The sequence below is a fragment of the Dermochelys coriacea genome, chromosome 5, assembly GCF_009764565.3.
Source record: "Dermochelys coriacea isolate rDerCor1 chromosome 5, rDerCor1.pri.v4, whole genome shotgun sequence".
NCBI lineage: Eukaryota > Metazoa > Chordata > Testudines > Dermochelyidae > Dermochelys > Dermochelys coriacea.
In genome coordinates, this window is record NC_050072.1 from 104,062,881 (window position 1) to 104,078,827 (window position 15,947).

Below are 15,947 nucleotides of genomic sequence, written 5' to 3' on the forward strand. Positions count from 1 at the left end.
TTTAGATAGATAGATAGGTAAATAGATAGATCTGTCTGTGTTTCTCTCTCTACTAGGATCTAATTTAGGCTTCTCTACAATGCCCATCACCTTAACATATAAAAATACTGAGATATAGCACTTTTGAATCCTCCCCCCGCCCTTTCCCATATATATATATATATATATATATATATATATATATATATATATATATATATACACACACACACACACACACACCTCACATGGGCACTGTGATGCTTAATTGGCTAGTGTTTGTAAAGTACTTTGAGAGCTTCAGATGAAAGGCCCCATCAATTCAAAGCCCACGGAAATCAATGGAAGTCTTCCCACTGACTTGAATGTTCTCTAGATTCGCCATTTAAGAAGTCCAACGTAGAAAAAAAATGGGGTTTGTTATATCTTGCTACACCAATCACCCATCTAGCCCTATGTCCTGTCTCTGAGAGTGGTCAGCACTGGATGCTTCAGAGGAAGGTGGAAGAAACCTTATGATGAACCATGAAGGAAAAACCTGCCCCCAGGAGGATAGCTTCTTCCTAACCCCAGATAGCTAGTGGTTTCTTTATGGCCTAAAGAATGAGAGTTTAAGTCTCTTATAATTTTTATCCCATCTAAATATAACTTTGGATGTAATTATTAATGATACAAATGTCTAATCTTTTCCTGAATCTGCTAACTAGCTGACCTCAATGTTATCTGGTGGCAGTGAGTTCCACAGATCAATTAAGTATTTCTTTTTACATTTAAAATTTGCTGCTGGTTAATTTCTTTGTGTCTCCTCTTGATCTAGCTTTCTGAGGAAGGATAACAAGAGCACCCAATTTACTCTAATATCATCACACACACACACAAAAAAACCTCATTACAGCGATTTTAAGACTTACGTGTCTAACAACAAATGGCGGCCTGGTTTCAGCATACAGTTTGTACCGAACAGACCCCAGGCTTAACCTTGACTGCTGCAGTTGGTTTTCTTTGCAGAGCTGACATAGGTGCTTTGTAGCATTTGGAGATGGAGAGCGGGATCTTAATAATCTTGTAAGGCTCTTACAGATCTTATTATCCTTTTTCTTTGTTGTCTTACATCGTGCTGGTGAAATGCTCCTTAGCCTGGGTAATACAGATGCAGATCTTTGTGTCCTCATTCTGTTTCTGCCCTGTTAGATAAATTAATTGTCTCATAAAGTAATTATCCAAGCAGAAACACGTACAAGCTATTTGCAAACCTCTCTGTAAAAGACAATCGGCTGAGCAGGGTTTAAAGTCAACAGGAGGCTCCTACACATCTGAGAGCAGACTATGGCTCTATGTGGATACAAATTAAAACTAGGGAATCTGTGACTCTGTGCTGAGAAGTGACAGGAAGTCAATAACAGAAAGAAGGGAGCAGGGACTCATGCCTATCTTTTTTATCCATTTTACCTTTGTTTGACAATTTCTCATCCAGGGCTTGATCCTGTGAAATGCTGATTGCCCTCTGTGTGGTGCTCAGTAGTCCCAACTTCTACTGAATTCAACTGGAGTTAAGAGCATCTCTAAAGAAGCATCCAGCAGCTCGAAGGATTGAGACCCAAAATCAAAATCCTGAGGTCATGACTTCAATGAGACCTTGCTTGAGTAAGAACCTGAGCATTTGGCTCCAAAGAAGCAGTAATTCTGAATGAGCCAAATTCTGCAACCTTTAATTGAAAAAAACTCCCTTCACTTCAGTGAGAACTTTGTTCTAGAAAGGACTGCAAAATTTGGACCATAAAGAATAATTATCTGGTAATGTACCTAACCCTGCTGGTACAGAGGAACAAATGACACTGGAGATTGTGTCTTGGCTAGTTGGTTATAGCACAATCCAGAGAAAACTGAAGCTATGTTGGGGAGGATTGGGGGGAAGCAAGCAGAAGAAACAGCAACCAACAGCATGCAAAAATGAAACACTCACAGCCAGAAGCAAACCATTCTCAGCAAAGGCCCAGTAATGGGTCAGAGAAATCCTTCCCACCAGAGATCACGATCAGCCCAACTCTAGCCTCTTTTAGGAGACAATGCAAGCCCCATTATTTTGTGTTGGCCTTTTCCAGAATAATCAGCAACCTCCTCCTGACAACAATCACCAAGAAATGAGACCCTTATCATAGCAGGTGACCTGAGAGAAGAATAAAGAGATTTTGCCTTTCAGTGCAGAATTGGTGTGATTCTTATTTCTGTCTGAGGTACTCAAATGCAACGGTGACAGGTGCACTGTAACAGATTAGATCAAACATTGATGTTTCTGTCCATGTTTGTGTGCTTTAATTAAAATACTTACATAAAATTGCTTTCTATTTTGAAGTGGAAGCTCAGTAATGGTTGTTCTTGTAGAAAACTCTATTTTTGGTGCAATTCCCTTAAAAATAATAAAGAGGTGAAATCACTAAAATAATGTCATGGTGCAGGTGTTACAGTTTTACAAGAGATGAGCAACAGCACCTCTAATTCAGTGACATTTCCTCAAGCTTCTTAATCATTATTTCAGAATCAGAAGTGACTAGAGGAAACACTAAAACCAAAAAGGGGTAATAGCAGACAGCAAAATGAGAATGAACTTGCAATGCAATATGGCAGAAAAAGGAAGCAAAGTGCTCTTAGGTTGCATATTCAGGAGCAGGAGGCAATGACCCTCTTTATGGACCTAATTTTTGCAAAGTGGGGAAAGATGATGGTTGAGGCCAACAATGTAGAAAAATATATAAAATACGAACACAATCCCAGAGAGATATCCCATTCCTCAAAGAGCAAGAGCTGGGATGAAATGGGAGAATAATTCTTTTTATAGATTTGAGGAGGCAGGCAGCTCTTTCCTGTTTGTTTAACAGCTGTATTTACTAAACACCTAAAGGGCCCTTCAGGCTCCAAACTACACCCTCCAAACAGATGTGAAAATGGAATCAATATTTCAGTTTTCCTTTCAAGGCAAGTGAAAGGGTGACAAATATTGCAGAAAGACAATTATAATCTGTAATTAACAAACACAATCTGTTAACTTGTAATCACTTTGGAATTTGCATTTAATGTAGATCTGATTTCTTTAAAAGCAGTAACTATGAAGTCACGGTAACTGTACAAACATTAAGGGCCAAATTATACCTGCTCCTACATTTGTGCATTGAGATGGCGAGAGAGGGAGCAGGAAGCCATAAGCTTTCTGCAGGTATTAGAAAGTGTAAGGTTAGTGCCAGCTAGCAGTGCCTGCTAGGCTCAAAGCCCTAGAGAAAGTGCATCTACACAGGGAAAAGGCAGGTCAGGGCCCTATCCTGTGCACAGGCAGCAATTGGAAGCAAGGGACCTGTGTGGAAAGCACTGGCTATACCATTATGAGGACTTCTAAACACTACCACTTATGTCAGGATAACTAATGTCGCTCAAGGGTGTGAATAAGCCATTCCCCTGAGCGACATAAGTTACACGGACCTAACCGTGGTGTGGACAGCGCTACAGTCGCAGATGGGGGCTGGAGTAATTAAGTGGAGGGGAGAGCTCTCTCCCATTGGCTTAGAGCATCTGCATTAGCAGCACCGCTGTAAGCTCTGTAGTGTAGCCAGAGCCTAAATGTATAGCAGCAAGTTCTGCTGCTCAGCGCACTTTTCCAAGAGTTCTCCCTCTCCCTCACATCACTCTAACCTCTAAGAGGCACAATTTAGCCCTAGAGGGAGACATTCAACTTCCAATCTAGTCAGTTTCAAAACTGAGTTATGATATGTCTCCCCTAATCCATTCAGCCCGTCATGACTTTTAGCTTAACTACAACGACTTTAGCTGTATCAGAACAACAAAATTAACAACCAGATAATTAAGTTAGCACAGTGAGAGGCTTCCTTGATTACAAGATGCATTCAGGCACATTTTATTCTTGGGTTCAATTTCCGGTCAACGACACTTGCTACTAACAGCCAACTGAAAACTATTTTGAACTCCTTAAAGGTAGCAAATTTGAAGGGTCAAGACCTTCTGGGACTGTGTTGCCAACACGGCAGAAAAATGAAATGTATCTGCTTGAAGCTGCTATTGAATATTTGGTTGCCAGCAGCATCACCAGGCTACAGAAATCAGCATTCATATTGTTTCAGTGCTTTTACTCCACATAGTGGCTTAGTGACTAAAGAAGAATCAACCCATTATGACAATGTACAAACTGACAATCTGCTAGGCCACTTTACCCAGGTGCTGAGTGAGGAGGGAAAGGAGAGGAATATGTCAGTTGTTATCTCTAAAATTACATTTAAATACTACGAAATTTGCAACAAATGAGAGTGCAGGAACATTTAACAAAGCTTTTAACCACCAGGCCACCTGCTTTCAGGACATATTGACCTTGATGGAAATACTCTTTTCATTGTTCAATTGCATTACAGTGGGAGAACATGGGTCTTTGTATGAATTTAATTGAACTAAACAAGCACATGCCAAGACTTGATGTAGAAACACGTAAATGACTCAAGAGAAGAAGATCTTCCAGCCCAATCAGGCTATTCTGTTCTGGCTTGACAGGGAACATTTACAGATTCAGTCACAGTTATAAAAGGGAGCACTAATGGAGCATTTCACTTGTCCTACTCTGTTTAGCCTGATCCAAAGCTTCTGATGTCAAGGTGTTCCATTTATTTCAGTGGGCTTTGGATCAGGCCCTACTGTCAGACCTAGATTTCTAGAAGTCCACTTGGACACTTCACTTAATATTATTGAGAATTAGAATTTTCTTCTCAGTTTCTAAATGAATTGTTACATATGCTCAGTTCTGACTCATTGTCTCAGATTGTTAGAGGCAGTGGCATTTAAATTTATGTTAAAGGAGGGACAAAATAAAACACGACACCAATTAAGAGTCAGACACACTAAAAATAAGAGAATGAAAATGGGACACCTGGTCACAGCAGAATAAAACTGAACAAGCAGAATGCAGAGAAATGTCTCAGACAACCACAGCAGCAACAGTATTTAACTTTAATTTACTTAAGAGAAAGAGATACAGTCCCACAACTGGATCAACCACTTTTTAGTTGAAAAGCCAGAGCTGAATTCTTAGGTACCAGTGCACAAGTGACTAGAATTTTTGCCCAAGGGGAGGACACTGAAGATGCAATTAATTTCAAGACAATAAACTGGAATCCTAAAAAACTAGTGTTTTACAGAGTCACTTTCCACAGTACAACAGTATTTAAGGTTGCATGTTTGGACTTAAGTTTTCACTTCCAGATTTGAGGGTTTAACTGTGAAACCTTAATGCTGCACTAGCCTAGCTTTACTGCATTTCATCTCTAAATATTACAAATGCTTTACGTCAACTGTAAAAGCATTGCAAAACAGGTATTTTTCTTTATTACACAGTCTGACAGTCTAGGAGTATCAAACTGTAATTTGGTGGCAAGGTTCTTCTGTTGATTCACCCTGTTGGCAGATGGTGGAGCCCTCAGGAAGATGCTGCTTGATTCCTGCTAAGTCATTATGGCAGATGTGGCTCATTAACTCAACACTGGTTTCAGAGTAGCAGCCGTGTTAGTCTGTATTCGCAAAAAGAAAAGGAGTACTTGTGGCACCTTAGAGACTAACAAATTTATTAGAGCATAAGCTTTCGTGAGCTACATGCATCCGATGAAGTGAGCTGTAGCTCACGAAAGCTTATGCTCTAATAAATTTGTTAGTCTCTAAGGTGCTACAAGTACTCCTTTTCTTTTAACTCAACACTATATCTGAAGGAGGTGACAGAGGCTTTGAGCATAGGGAGCCTGGGTCTAGGACAGAGAGATATCTGTAGGGAAACCCTAGGAACAGCTACACTTAGGAAGATGCTTACATTTACTTCTTGGTATTTCAGTTGTCAGTAAAGCCACACCTCACAAAGGGGGTCAATTGGATTAAATGCAGAGTGGACATGATTCTGCTCTCATTTACAGTGCCGTAAATCAGGAGTAAATGTGGTGAACTCAGTGGATTTACAGCAATGTAATAACAACATGAGATCAAAATCCCAGGGTCCAGAGATTCTGTTCCGAGAAAGTCCACCTGGCCACACAAATTCCTGTGAAGATGGACCGCATGAAATGCAGTAAAGGAAGGAAAGGGCACATTCAGGGCCCACTCCTGCATGCCTTACTTATATTAGTGGCTGCAGTTATTTCAATGTGGTTGCTCATATGAGTGAAGTGTTCACATGAGTCAGCCTGCAGGTTGATCCCTTAAGTAACATATAGTATCAATATAAAATTCAAATAATGTACAAAAATAGACTCAAATTATGAACCGAGACTTTCAATCAGTTAGGATCATAATATGGGACTTAGCAATGTGACCGAAAATTTGGAGGGCCCAGTGCAGTACATTTGACTTTTGACTTTTGCTTTGCGAGGACACAAAGGATTTACTCATACAGTTTTGTAAGTCACCAAACCATCCTGTCAAAAATGTAAATGGGAGTGAGAGAAGGCCACTGTGTTAGTAGTAAGTCACCAATATAACAGTGAAAATCTAGACTACTGCAGTAAATAATGTCACAATTATAGTATGAATGCAATGTACTCTGCAGAAAATTATAAACAGCACAAGACTGGACCTGGAAAATCAAGATAGCTAAACTGAAAAATGTATACATTGTTAACAGAAACAATCAGACACAGCAGACACCAAATAAGAGTAGTTAGATAAACCTAGAATGCCACACGGACTAGAATACTGAAAAAATTAAGGATGACAACAAAAGAGATGAATGTGGTATCAAGAATATAGTAATGTATTATAATAATTAACAGAATTAGTCTTAATAAGACAACATTAATCAAAACCTAGCTATTAGCTGCTGTAATCTTAGCTAGTATTAGTGGTGCCCCACTTTAGAAAATTAAATCTAATGCTGCCTTCTATTTTTTGCCCACATTGAAATCTTAGCATGAAGAAATGCAATGGGCTATTTTTACACATTCGATCCTTGCAGTCCAAATACTTCTTTATAAATGAAGTTCCAGCACTAGTCCTACAAGGCAGTTGAGAAGATTTGAAGGGGAGCCGTACAACATCAGTACCAGTAGACTTACTAACTGAGACAGTAATGATATCTAGAAAAAGAGAATCTGCTGCAATAGTGGGTATTGTTAACATTCTAAGTGATGAGTTAGCTAAATTACCAGGATTTTAGAGTGGATCATAGTTTGACCCTTTCTCCCCTGTGAAAAATATCAGGATGTGCATGGGCAAGTTGGTTAGTAGAAAATAAGTGAACAGAATTAGCCTTGTTTTGCTGAATTGCATGATTGAAGTAGATGTCACTTTTGTCTCAACAGATAATTAGAATGAGAGAAAGAACAGAACATCATGAAGTAAACGTGTATATGAATTTAAACTCTCAATCAAGGCAATGGTAATTTACTTTCTTTAATCTTAATTATAGGAAACATCAGGAAGCTGAGGTTAATAAAGCCATTCACAGGCTTGTTACCTGAAACACTGACTGCCTTAACATTGAGAAATTATTCTTCTCTCATTACTGTGGCAAGCTAATAAAATATTCAGATTTTCAACACCACATCAAAATACTCAACATGATCATCTCCAGATAATCTGCCCTTGACCTACCTAACACACATGTAGCTGATATTAATTACAATGTTTTATAATATTCCATTCTCATAAAAGAAAACTGGACTAAATGTACACCAGTAACTCAGGTGTTATACATTTATATGGTGCCATTAAAGTATCTCTGTATTAGATAGAGCTTGCCAATGGCGACTAGAAAAAATTTCCTGGTATGTGCAAACCTAAGCCAGCAATTTATACAGCATTTAATGTTTTATTTAAAAATAATATTATGATATTGAAAATAATTTTCTAAATGTGAACCAATGCCATTCTGAGTCTGCAGGAAGACTGCTCCAGCAGAATATTGCTGCTCATAGCTTTCCCAAACAGTAACGGAATGAAATGAACAAAACTTTGGTCAATTTTATTGCTTCTGCTGCATAATCCAATCAGCCTCAGTGAAACTGCTGAGAATTTTGTCAGTTTTATTCTTCTGTTTCTGCTTCAGAAAGTTAAGAGCATCAGGAAAGACAGGCACTGGACATATTTATAAGGACAGAAGACCCCCAAAAAAGATGATTTGGAGAAGAGCAGAGTAAACTAAGGAAGAGAGAGAGAGAAAGAGAGCGTGTGTGTGTGAAAAACAAGTGTGTACATGTGCATGTATGTATGTGTATAAATGGCTAGGAAAGACTGTGCCCCCAAACACAATCAATGAGCAGTGCCCTGAAAATTTACCCAACACCCTGCCCTTTCACAGCAGCTGAGGATGGGAGCTTTGTGGCTGGGCCCCTTCACCCATCTTTTATATTGGGCTGGGCCAGACCTCTCCCACTTTATTCTTTTCAGCTACCCATGTCAAACACTCATTTGGAGACAACTTACTGGGAAACTAGGAGACGTTTTCATTAGTAACTCTCTCTCCACACCAGGATACACAGGAGTCAGCTTGGGCTCTGGGAAGAGAAAATCTCGAGTATTTTCTTCATAAAAAGCGAGATTGTCCCCCACTGAAAGAGTGAAAAAAGGAAGAACTGTTTCCAAGATGGTTAATATTTTTTTAGAAGTCACACATTCTGTAGCAAAGCCCTTCGCAGAGTGTGCAAGCCCTACCTGGCTCACCAGGAGACCTGCCCCTCTTTCCACATCAGGAATGACTCAGTCAGAAGTACAGGAGATTTTTGGGATAGGTGTGCTCCAGCAGGAGTGTCACAGGGAATCCAAAAAGAGTGGTATCCCCTGTAGATCTGCTTTGAGATCTGTATGAGGAGGTGCACAAGCCCTTTGGGGCTCGATGTAGGAAGCTTTCAGGACAGCGGCACCTTGCTCCTCTTTGGTATATTGCCCTGCTCCAAATGGTAAATGGGGGACCCTTAGTTAGCCCTTAGCCCTGAGCAGCCAGTGTAATGAAAACAACAAAAACACTGATAATCAGTGAACACTCTCTGTTCTGCTGCGTGCTCATTTTTAATTTGTGAGAAAGGCTCCAGTAAGGTCATACTTCTAGTCTCAGGGACTGAGAAGATAACTGCTTTTAAATCAAATGACTTGTTAGTCTCATTTCTATTGCGCTGTCTACTCTGCTTCTGATTAATGTCTCTATCTTGAAAGTGAAATGAAGGCAGCAGAAGGGAGAGAGTCCATTTACTCCTCCATCTGTAATGAAAGATTAGGCTTAGCACAGCAACACTGGAGCTTGATCCCATCTTTTACACACAGTATGTCACCGGTACCCCAAACTATTTTGAGATTGGAATGACTACATAACCTCAAACAAGAGAGACAAACAATCCACATGTATTGTGGGGAATTTCCAAAGCAGTGCAACTTTGGAGAGTACACCAAATTCAAATCTGTCCTTTGCTTTTCCTTTATTAGGGCCCAAGTTTAGGGGAGCTGAGCACCATCAACCTCACTGATGTGATTAGGAGAAGAAAGCATTCAAGAGTCCGCCTTTACACAGCATGGCCCTTTCAGAATATGCAGAGTCTATCCATATATCTGTCTATCCATACAGGGCCAAATCCTGATCCCACAGATGTACACTGGGAGTTTTCTCAATATCCGTGTACAACTAGGATTTAGCTCATTAGCATTTAGAGAGAGAGCTTTACTTTTCTGAAGCACTGTACAAACTACTAATTCACCTAATTAATTGTCTATTTAAATAAAATCAAACAAGAATTTTGTAATGGGCTTATAAAAATCATATTTACATTCTTATGTTTGTTCAGTATAGCTGTCGTCATAAAGTGATTTGCAGTGTTGTAGCCGTGTTGATCCCAGGATATGAGAAAGACAAAGTGGGAGAGGTAGTATCTTTTATTGGACCAACTTCTGTTGGTGGAAAGGACAAGCTTTTGAGCTATACTGAACTCCTGTGGTCTGAAGCAGGTAACCAGAGCGTCTGAGCTTAACACAAGGTGGGGCAGACTGTTAACCATAAGTGGGCAATAAAAGGTTAGATTGTTAAGTATAAAGGTTCACACATGCTGAGGTCTCTTTATGCTTAACAATCTAATCCTTTCTGGCCCACTTCATTTTAAGGGGTCTCCTATAGCATGTGTGTACCCCTCACGCTTAACTATCTGTCCCACCTGGTGTTTATCTTGGACACTTGGTTACCTGTTTCAGATTTAAAGAAGAGCGCTGTGTAGCTCGAAAGCTTGACCCTTTCACCAGCAGAAGTTGGTCCAATAAAAGATACTACTTCATCACAAAGTGATGACAGGAAAAAGAATAGAGGTTACTTACCGAAGTAACTTTTGTTCTTTGAATGTACTCCCTCCATACAGCCACACTGCAGGTGTCACACATCCAGCCACCCAACCATGGAACCCTTTTGAGTACTGCTGAGTCCAGCATTCCCCTGACTTAGAGTATAAATATCCCCATCTTTCTAACCATCCTGTTGTTCTTCTCTATTTCTAGAAGCCCATGACATTGAGCTCTGAAGCAGAGGGGCAGAGAGCGGGTCAGTTTGGCATTATAAAAGCTATATATTCAGAGACAAAGGTCACTTTGGTAAGCAACTCATTTTTCTCCTTCATCACATTGCTTCCCCAGGATAGCAGACTAACAAGGAGATGGACTGTGACGCACTATTTGCTAAACTATGACTGAGGCACAACCTTCCTGAAATCTAAACTTGCTGCAGTGTCAAGCAAATACCAGCTCATGAACCCCAAGTAAAAGCCCTGCAAATTTCTCATTAGAGCATGTTCTGAATACCTGCCACAAAAATTGCTACTCCCCTGCTTGAATGGGTTCTGTGACATTCAAATACAAAGACCCTGGCCCACTCATAATGAGATTAAAGACAAAACCTTATCCACCTAGGGTATATGTCTATACTGCAGTTAGACACCTGTGACTGGCCCATGCCAGCTGATGTGGGATCACGAGGCTCAGGCTCAGGGGCTGTTGGCCATTCAGACTCAGTCTAAGGCCCTCCCAGCTTGCAATGGTCCTAGAGTCTGAGTTCCAGCCCAATCCCAAACATCTTCACTACAATTAAGCAGCTCCTTAGCTCGAGCCCTACAAGCCCAAGTCAACTGGCATGGACCAGCCTCATGATTTTAATTGCAGTGGAGACATATCCTTAGACAACCTTTGAACTAAAACACCCTAAACTTCAGACTTTTCTCCAAAGGCAACATATGACCTATTAGTTTTGATAAAAGGCTTTGGGACAGATTTTCAAAGATCTTAACTCATAAGTCGGCACATAAATGAAATAGTAAGATTTTCAAAGCGTTCAACGTTTTGAAATGACCACACTGGGAGCTCCTGAGTACTGTGCAAGTTTTGAAAATCTGGCCTTTACTTCTGTCTAATGAGCAGCTGCCAGTTCTCACCCTGCAGAGTGTGCAATCAGGCTTCTCATGGAACGTGGAAAGCTTTGGGAAAAACACAGAGAGATGTATCGCATCAAATTAAAATCATCAACTATTTTTGTTCCAAATTTAGGGTGAGGGTTACGCTGCAGTTTGTCCTTATGAAAGATATTGCATATTGTAGCAACGGTATATTAGAGCCTGCAGCTCTGATGCTGGCACAACTAAAAGTCAAAAAGAAAGAAAACTTCAGTAAAAGGTAATAAAGAGAACAAAATTCTTAATCCTTCTCAGCTTGATCCTTTATAGCTGGGTCATTTTTAGGGGCTCTCTAGAACTCTCTCTTGGGCCTTGCTTACACTAGAAAATAGAAACATGGCAGTAATCAGTTTCACTGCACTGGTGCTGACCCTGGTACAAGACAAACTGGAGTCAGTTCTGGTTTCACTAACAAGCATTACATTTGGATTTTTAAAAGTTGAGCAAAATCCCTTCAGCCATTTTTTGAGTGAAGGAAGAGTGAAAAATATACAAACTTCCCAGTGTAAAAAAAAATCTAACTACATATTTTTGCAGGGCTACTACAAAAACCAGCTTAACTCTGAAACTTGAAATCATGGCAAATGGAGCTCTACATTATTATTCGTGTTACATTTACATATCATTGATGAACAACAATGGTGACAGAGATGAGAAAATCTGGAAAAAGAAATTAAAGTAATTTGAATATTCCTAACACAGAAACCGGTAATATAAAAATGCATAAAATATATTACATTAGTGATAGAGCACTACCTATTTTTTAGTAATGAAAACTGCCAGTGATTTTACCCTACATACAAATGTTCCATATTTGATTACCTTAAAGAGTAGGATTATTCTGCCACCCTGTGTTCACTTGATTTTTCTAACTTATAAAAACCACAATAAAAAGTTGTTATAGTGCCAGTGCTAATATCTGCTAAATGGAACTCTAAATTATTATTCATGTTACATTTAAATATCATTGGTGAACAATAATAGTGAAAGAGATGAGAAAATCAGGGGAAAGAAATTAGATCAATTTGAATATTTCTAACAAATCAACCAGTAAGTCACTAGTCAGAAAATGTATCTTATTTTCACTGATAGATGATCAAAGTGTATGCAGAATTGGGGTTGGGGTGGGACAGCAGATGTTTGAAGGCCCCTGGAAGAGGAGACTGGAGAGAGGAAGAAAATGGGGAGGCAAGGTTCAAAGTTAACACCCACTGGGATGCTCCTTTTAATGTCTAATTAACCGCTATTTTGTAAAATATTTACTAGCCCATTACCTGAAGATACTAGTTGAATTAATCCAAACGTTATTATATTGCCTAAAAGAAGACAAATAAATGATGTCAAGGTGGCTGAAAAATTATAATATATTCAAAATATTCCTGTAGCACAACAATAAAAAATAAGGATAGATAGATGTGATGCAACTACACTGTCTTCAGTTATACATGCATTCTGAATATTCTTTAAATTATACTTACTTTCAAGCATCTCTGTTACAGCAGCAGGGTCTACAGCACTTTCAAATACCTATAGGAAAGTAATACAGATATATATTTGTTCTTTATAATACAAAGGGCATTTTTATAATCTAGCATTTATATGAACATTTTTTATATATTCAACAAATATTTCTGTACACCATGCTGTGCTGTCATTAAGCAAACAAACAAACAAACCTGTGGAAATACTATATATTTTATTGCGTGTTACATGTTTATTAATCTCAGCTGTAAAGTACTGTAACAACTTGTTTAAAAAGTTATTAAAGTCTTGAAAATCTTACTTGTTTAAACCTGAAATTTCACACACTGTAGCCTCTGAGTCAGACTTAGAAGTAAGTCTAAAGAGTTTTTCAGGAAATCTCCCACTATTGCACTAACATTAATATAGTTCTACTATACTAGTAGAAGCAATGGTGGAAGAGCTAATGTAAAGGGGGCATAGGTTTTTCTGAGAATACAGGGTTCTTGATCAAACCAGGGGCCTCAACCCACAAAGCATCATCAGTGCCCTGGCTGCCATCACCTTGAAGCACACTACAAGCCCTATATAGACAAGAGAGGAGTTCAGGAGTCTAAGGTGACAATCCTATTTGTTATTATGTAATTTTTAAAAACTATACATAAAATCAGAATATTTTATGAACATGAAATAAATAGAAATACATTTGACTTGGCTTAATTTCATCCCATTACTCCTAACCACAATTTGCTGGTCCACCCTAAAAGAGATTCCTCTGCCTTAGGGTGAAATCGTGACCTCTTTGAAGTCAATGTGAGTTTTGCCATTGACTTTAATAGGGCCAGGATTTAACCCTTAGTATTTTACTTCTTTCAAGCAATTGTGGTCAGCTATATCTCCACTAACTCATCTTTTAACCCAGCCCTTAATAATTTTTGTTGCTTTTCACAGAACCATAGAAATGTAGGGCTGGAAGGGACCTCAGGAGGTCATTTAGCCCATCCCTCTGTGCTGATAGGATTAAGGATTTTTTCTATTTTCCACCCAATTTGTCAACATATTTCTACCTCTAATAATACTTAAGCTTTCAGGACAGTACTTCAGTGACAGTCTTTTTGGAGGAAGGAAACTCAAAGAGCGCACTTCTCTAGGAAAAAAGGTATGGTCTTGAATGTCGTGTAAGCTAACACACAGTAATAAAAATGAGGTCGTATCTTAGCAAAAGCAAGACAGTTTGTATTTTTCATACACGTTAGCAGGACAAAGTAAAGACTATGTGGGAGCCTAGGATTTATCTTGACCTGCTAACACTTGTTAAAACTATAACTCCCTTGTCTTCACAGGATTTTACTTCATGTTCATTATCGCGAATTAGCTAACACAAGGTAAGAACACACCTTTTTTCCCAGTGAAGACAAGGCTCAATTCACTGTCAAGTAATCTTCAACTGTCACTACAGGCCTAGGAAGTAAAAGGCATTTAATCGTATTCCTTAGAAAGTAGAATCTTATGAGAGATGTGGAAAGATTTATTTGTGAAAACAGAGCCACACAGAAAGCTGTTTGCAAAAAGCAGAGATTCTCCTAATAGAGCAGAGCAAGAGCCATTAGGGAAAGAATAACGGTAACAGATGTGCTCTGTTCTCTTAAAAAATGTCTACTTATGTATTAAAACTATGTTACCTGTAGTGATTTCAACATAGTTTTCTTGTCACAGCCAAACTGTGCTGAAACCATTTTTAAAAACCATCATCAAGCATAAATCACCATTCATCAATATTATAGCCAATCCGCAGATTTTTAATAATCTTTTATGAACATTTTAGAGTTAGCCAAACCATTTACTCCCAAGGAAATTCAGGCTGAATTCTTGTGTTCATGGTTATTTCAGATTTTAAAATGGCTTGTAAAATGTTAGTTAAAGCATTCGTCTGTCATTATCTTTAATTCTATGCCTGCCAGTATCATGAAAATCAGATGACAGTCATCCCACAGTGGAGATATTATTTTGTTTCCACAGAAATGGGATCACAACCAAATAAACCCCGAGCAAGAGAACTAACACACTAATGTTCTTCCTAGGATTATATAGGATTGTTTCCCTGGAGCACACTCCAGTCTAACCATTTTCGTGATCCACAACCTCGGATGTTATTGCCATGAATAAAAATTCAGATAGCAAAGTGTTAAATTTTAGAACCTGTTCCCAGTCAAAGATAAAACAGATCTGATTCTTTGCTACCTTGCATGGGAAGCAAGTGTAAAATTATACTAAATCAAAATCTTCTACTAACTGTACACTGGTGGTAGCATTTTACACCCACTTTTCACAGTGTAAATTACTATCCATGGTGAAAGGCAGTAGAAGATCAAGCCCAAAGCATGTAATAAGTGAGAATCACCTTTTCAAACCACATCTTCTCATGAAACAAGAGAGGGAAAATTGGAGGAAGGCATTCTGTCTCCTTGTATTGGTCCATGATGCAGACACTGAGATAAATGTCATGTTTTTCTGGCAGGACCACACCAGGGCAAGTGACCTTATGAAAGAGAGAAAACAATCATGGTGATCAGCATTCTTTTAGGGCAGCCTTCCCCACCCTGTCCCACCAATGTGCCTCATGCCCAATCTGCAGGGACTACTGTTATGGTCAAGTAGGTAGTACAATATCTGTGCCCTGGGCTTCTCTGTTGACAAGGGTGCCAGTTAGGGTCCAGTTCTATCTTCAGTTACACCAATGGAAGTTACAGCTGTATACCTAAGGGCAGAATTGAGTTTTTGGAGTGGGATTTTCAAAAGTGGCTAAAAGTGTATGTCTACACTGCAGAAAAACACCCACGGCTGGCCTGTGTGATCTGGCCCAGAATGTTTTCTTTAGTTTTGTTCCTTTTATTTAAAAAAAGTGTTAATGTGTTGTGCATTTGCTGGTTTTATGCTTCATATATTTGGGACTTTCTTTTTTCAATAACTGTATTCTGGGTGATGAAATTTCATGGATTTTAACATTTTACTGAACAGAAACTAAAATATTTTAATCTGATGCCAGAAGAGAGAATTGAAAGG

General features: G+C 38.9%; 1 protein-coding gene across 3 annotated transcripts in view; it reads right to left on the reverse strand.

Annotated features, from left to right (window-relative positions):
• The window catches only part of SPATA6L (spermatogenesis associated 6 like), an 84,966-nt gene that overhangs the window by 67,898 nt on the left and 1,121 nt on the right, over nt 1–15,947 (reverse strand). For 2 of the 3 annotated variants that reach the window (XM_043514857.1, XM_043514856.1), the window contains exons 2-7: nt 15,286–15,423; nt 12,902–12,950; nt 12,698–12,739; nt 8,434–8,558; nt 2,309–2,386; nt 891–1,166 (exon numbers count right to left, since the gene is read on the reverse strand). In XM_043514857.1, coding sequence (XP_043370792.1) covers nt 891–1,166; nt 2,309–2,386; nt 8,434–8,558; nt 12,698–12,739; nt 12,902–12,950; nt 15,286–15,423 — 708 coding nt within the window. The remainder of the gene's footprint in view (nt 1–890; nt 1,167–2,308; nt 2,387–8,433; nt 8,559–12,697; nt 12,740–12,901; nt 12,951–15,285; nt 15,424–15,947) is intronic. The other variant, XM_038402733.2, reaches the window with a different exon arrangement.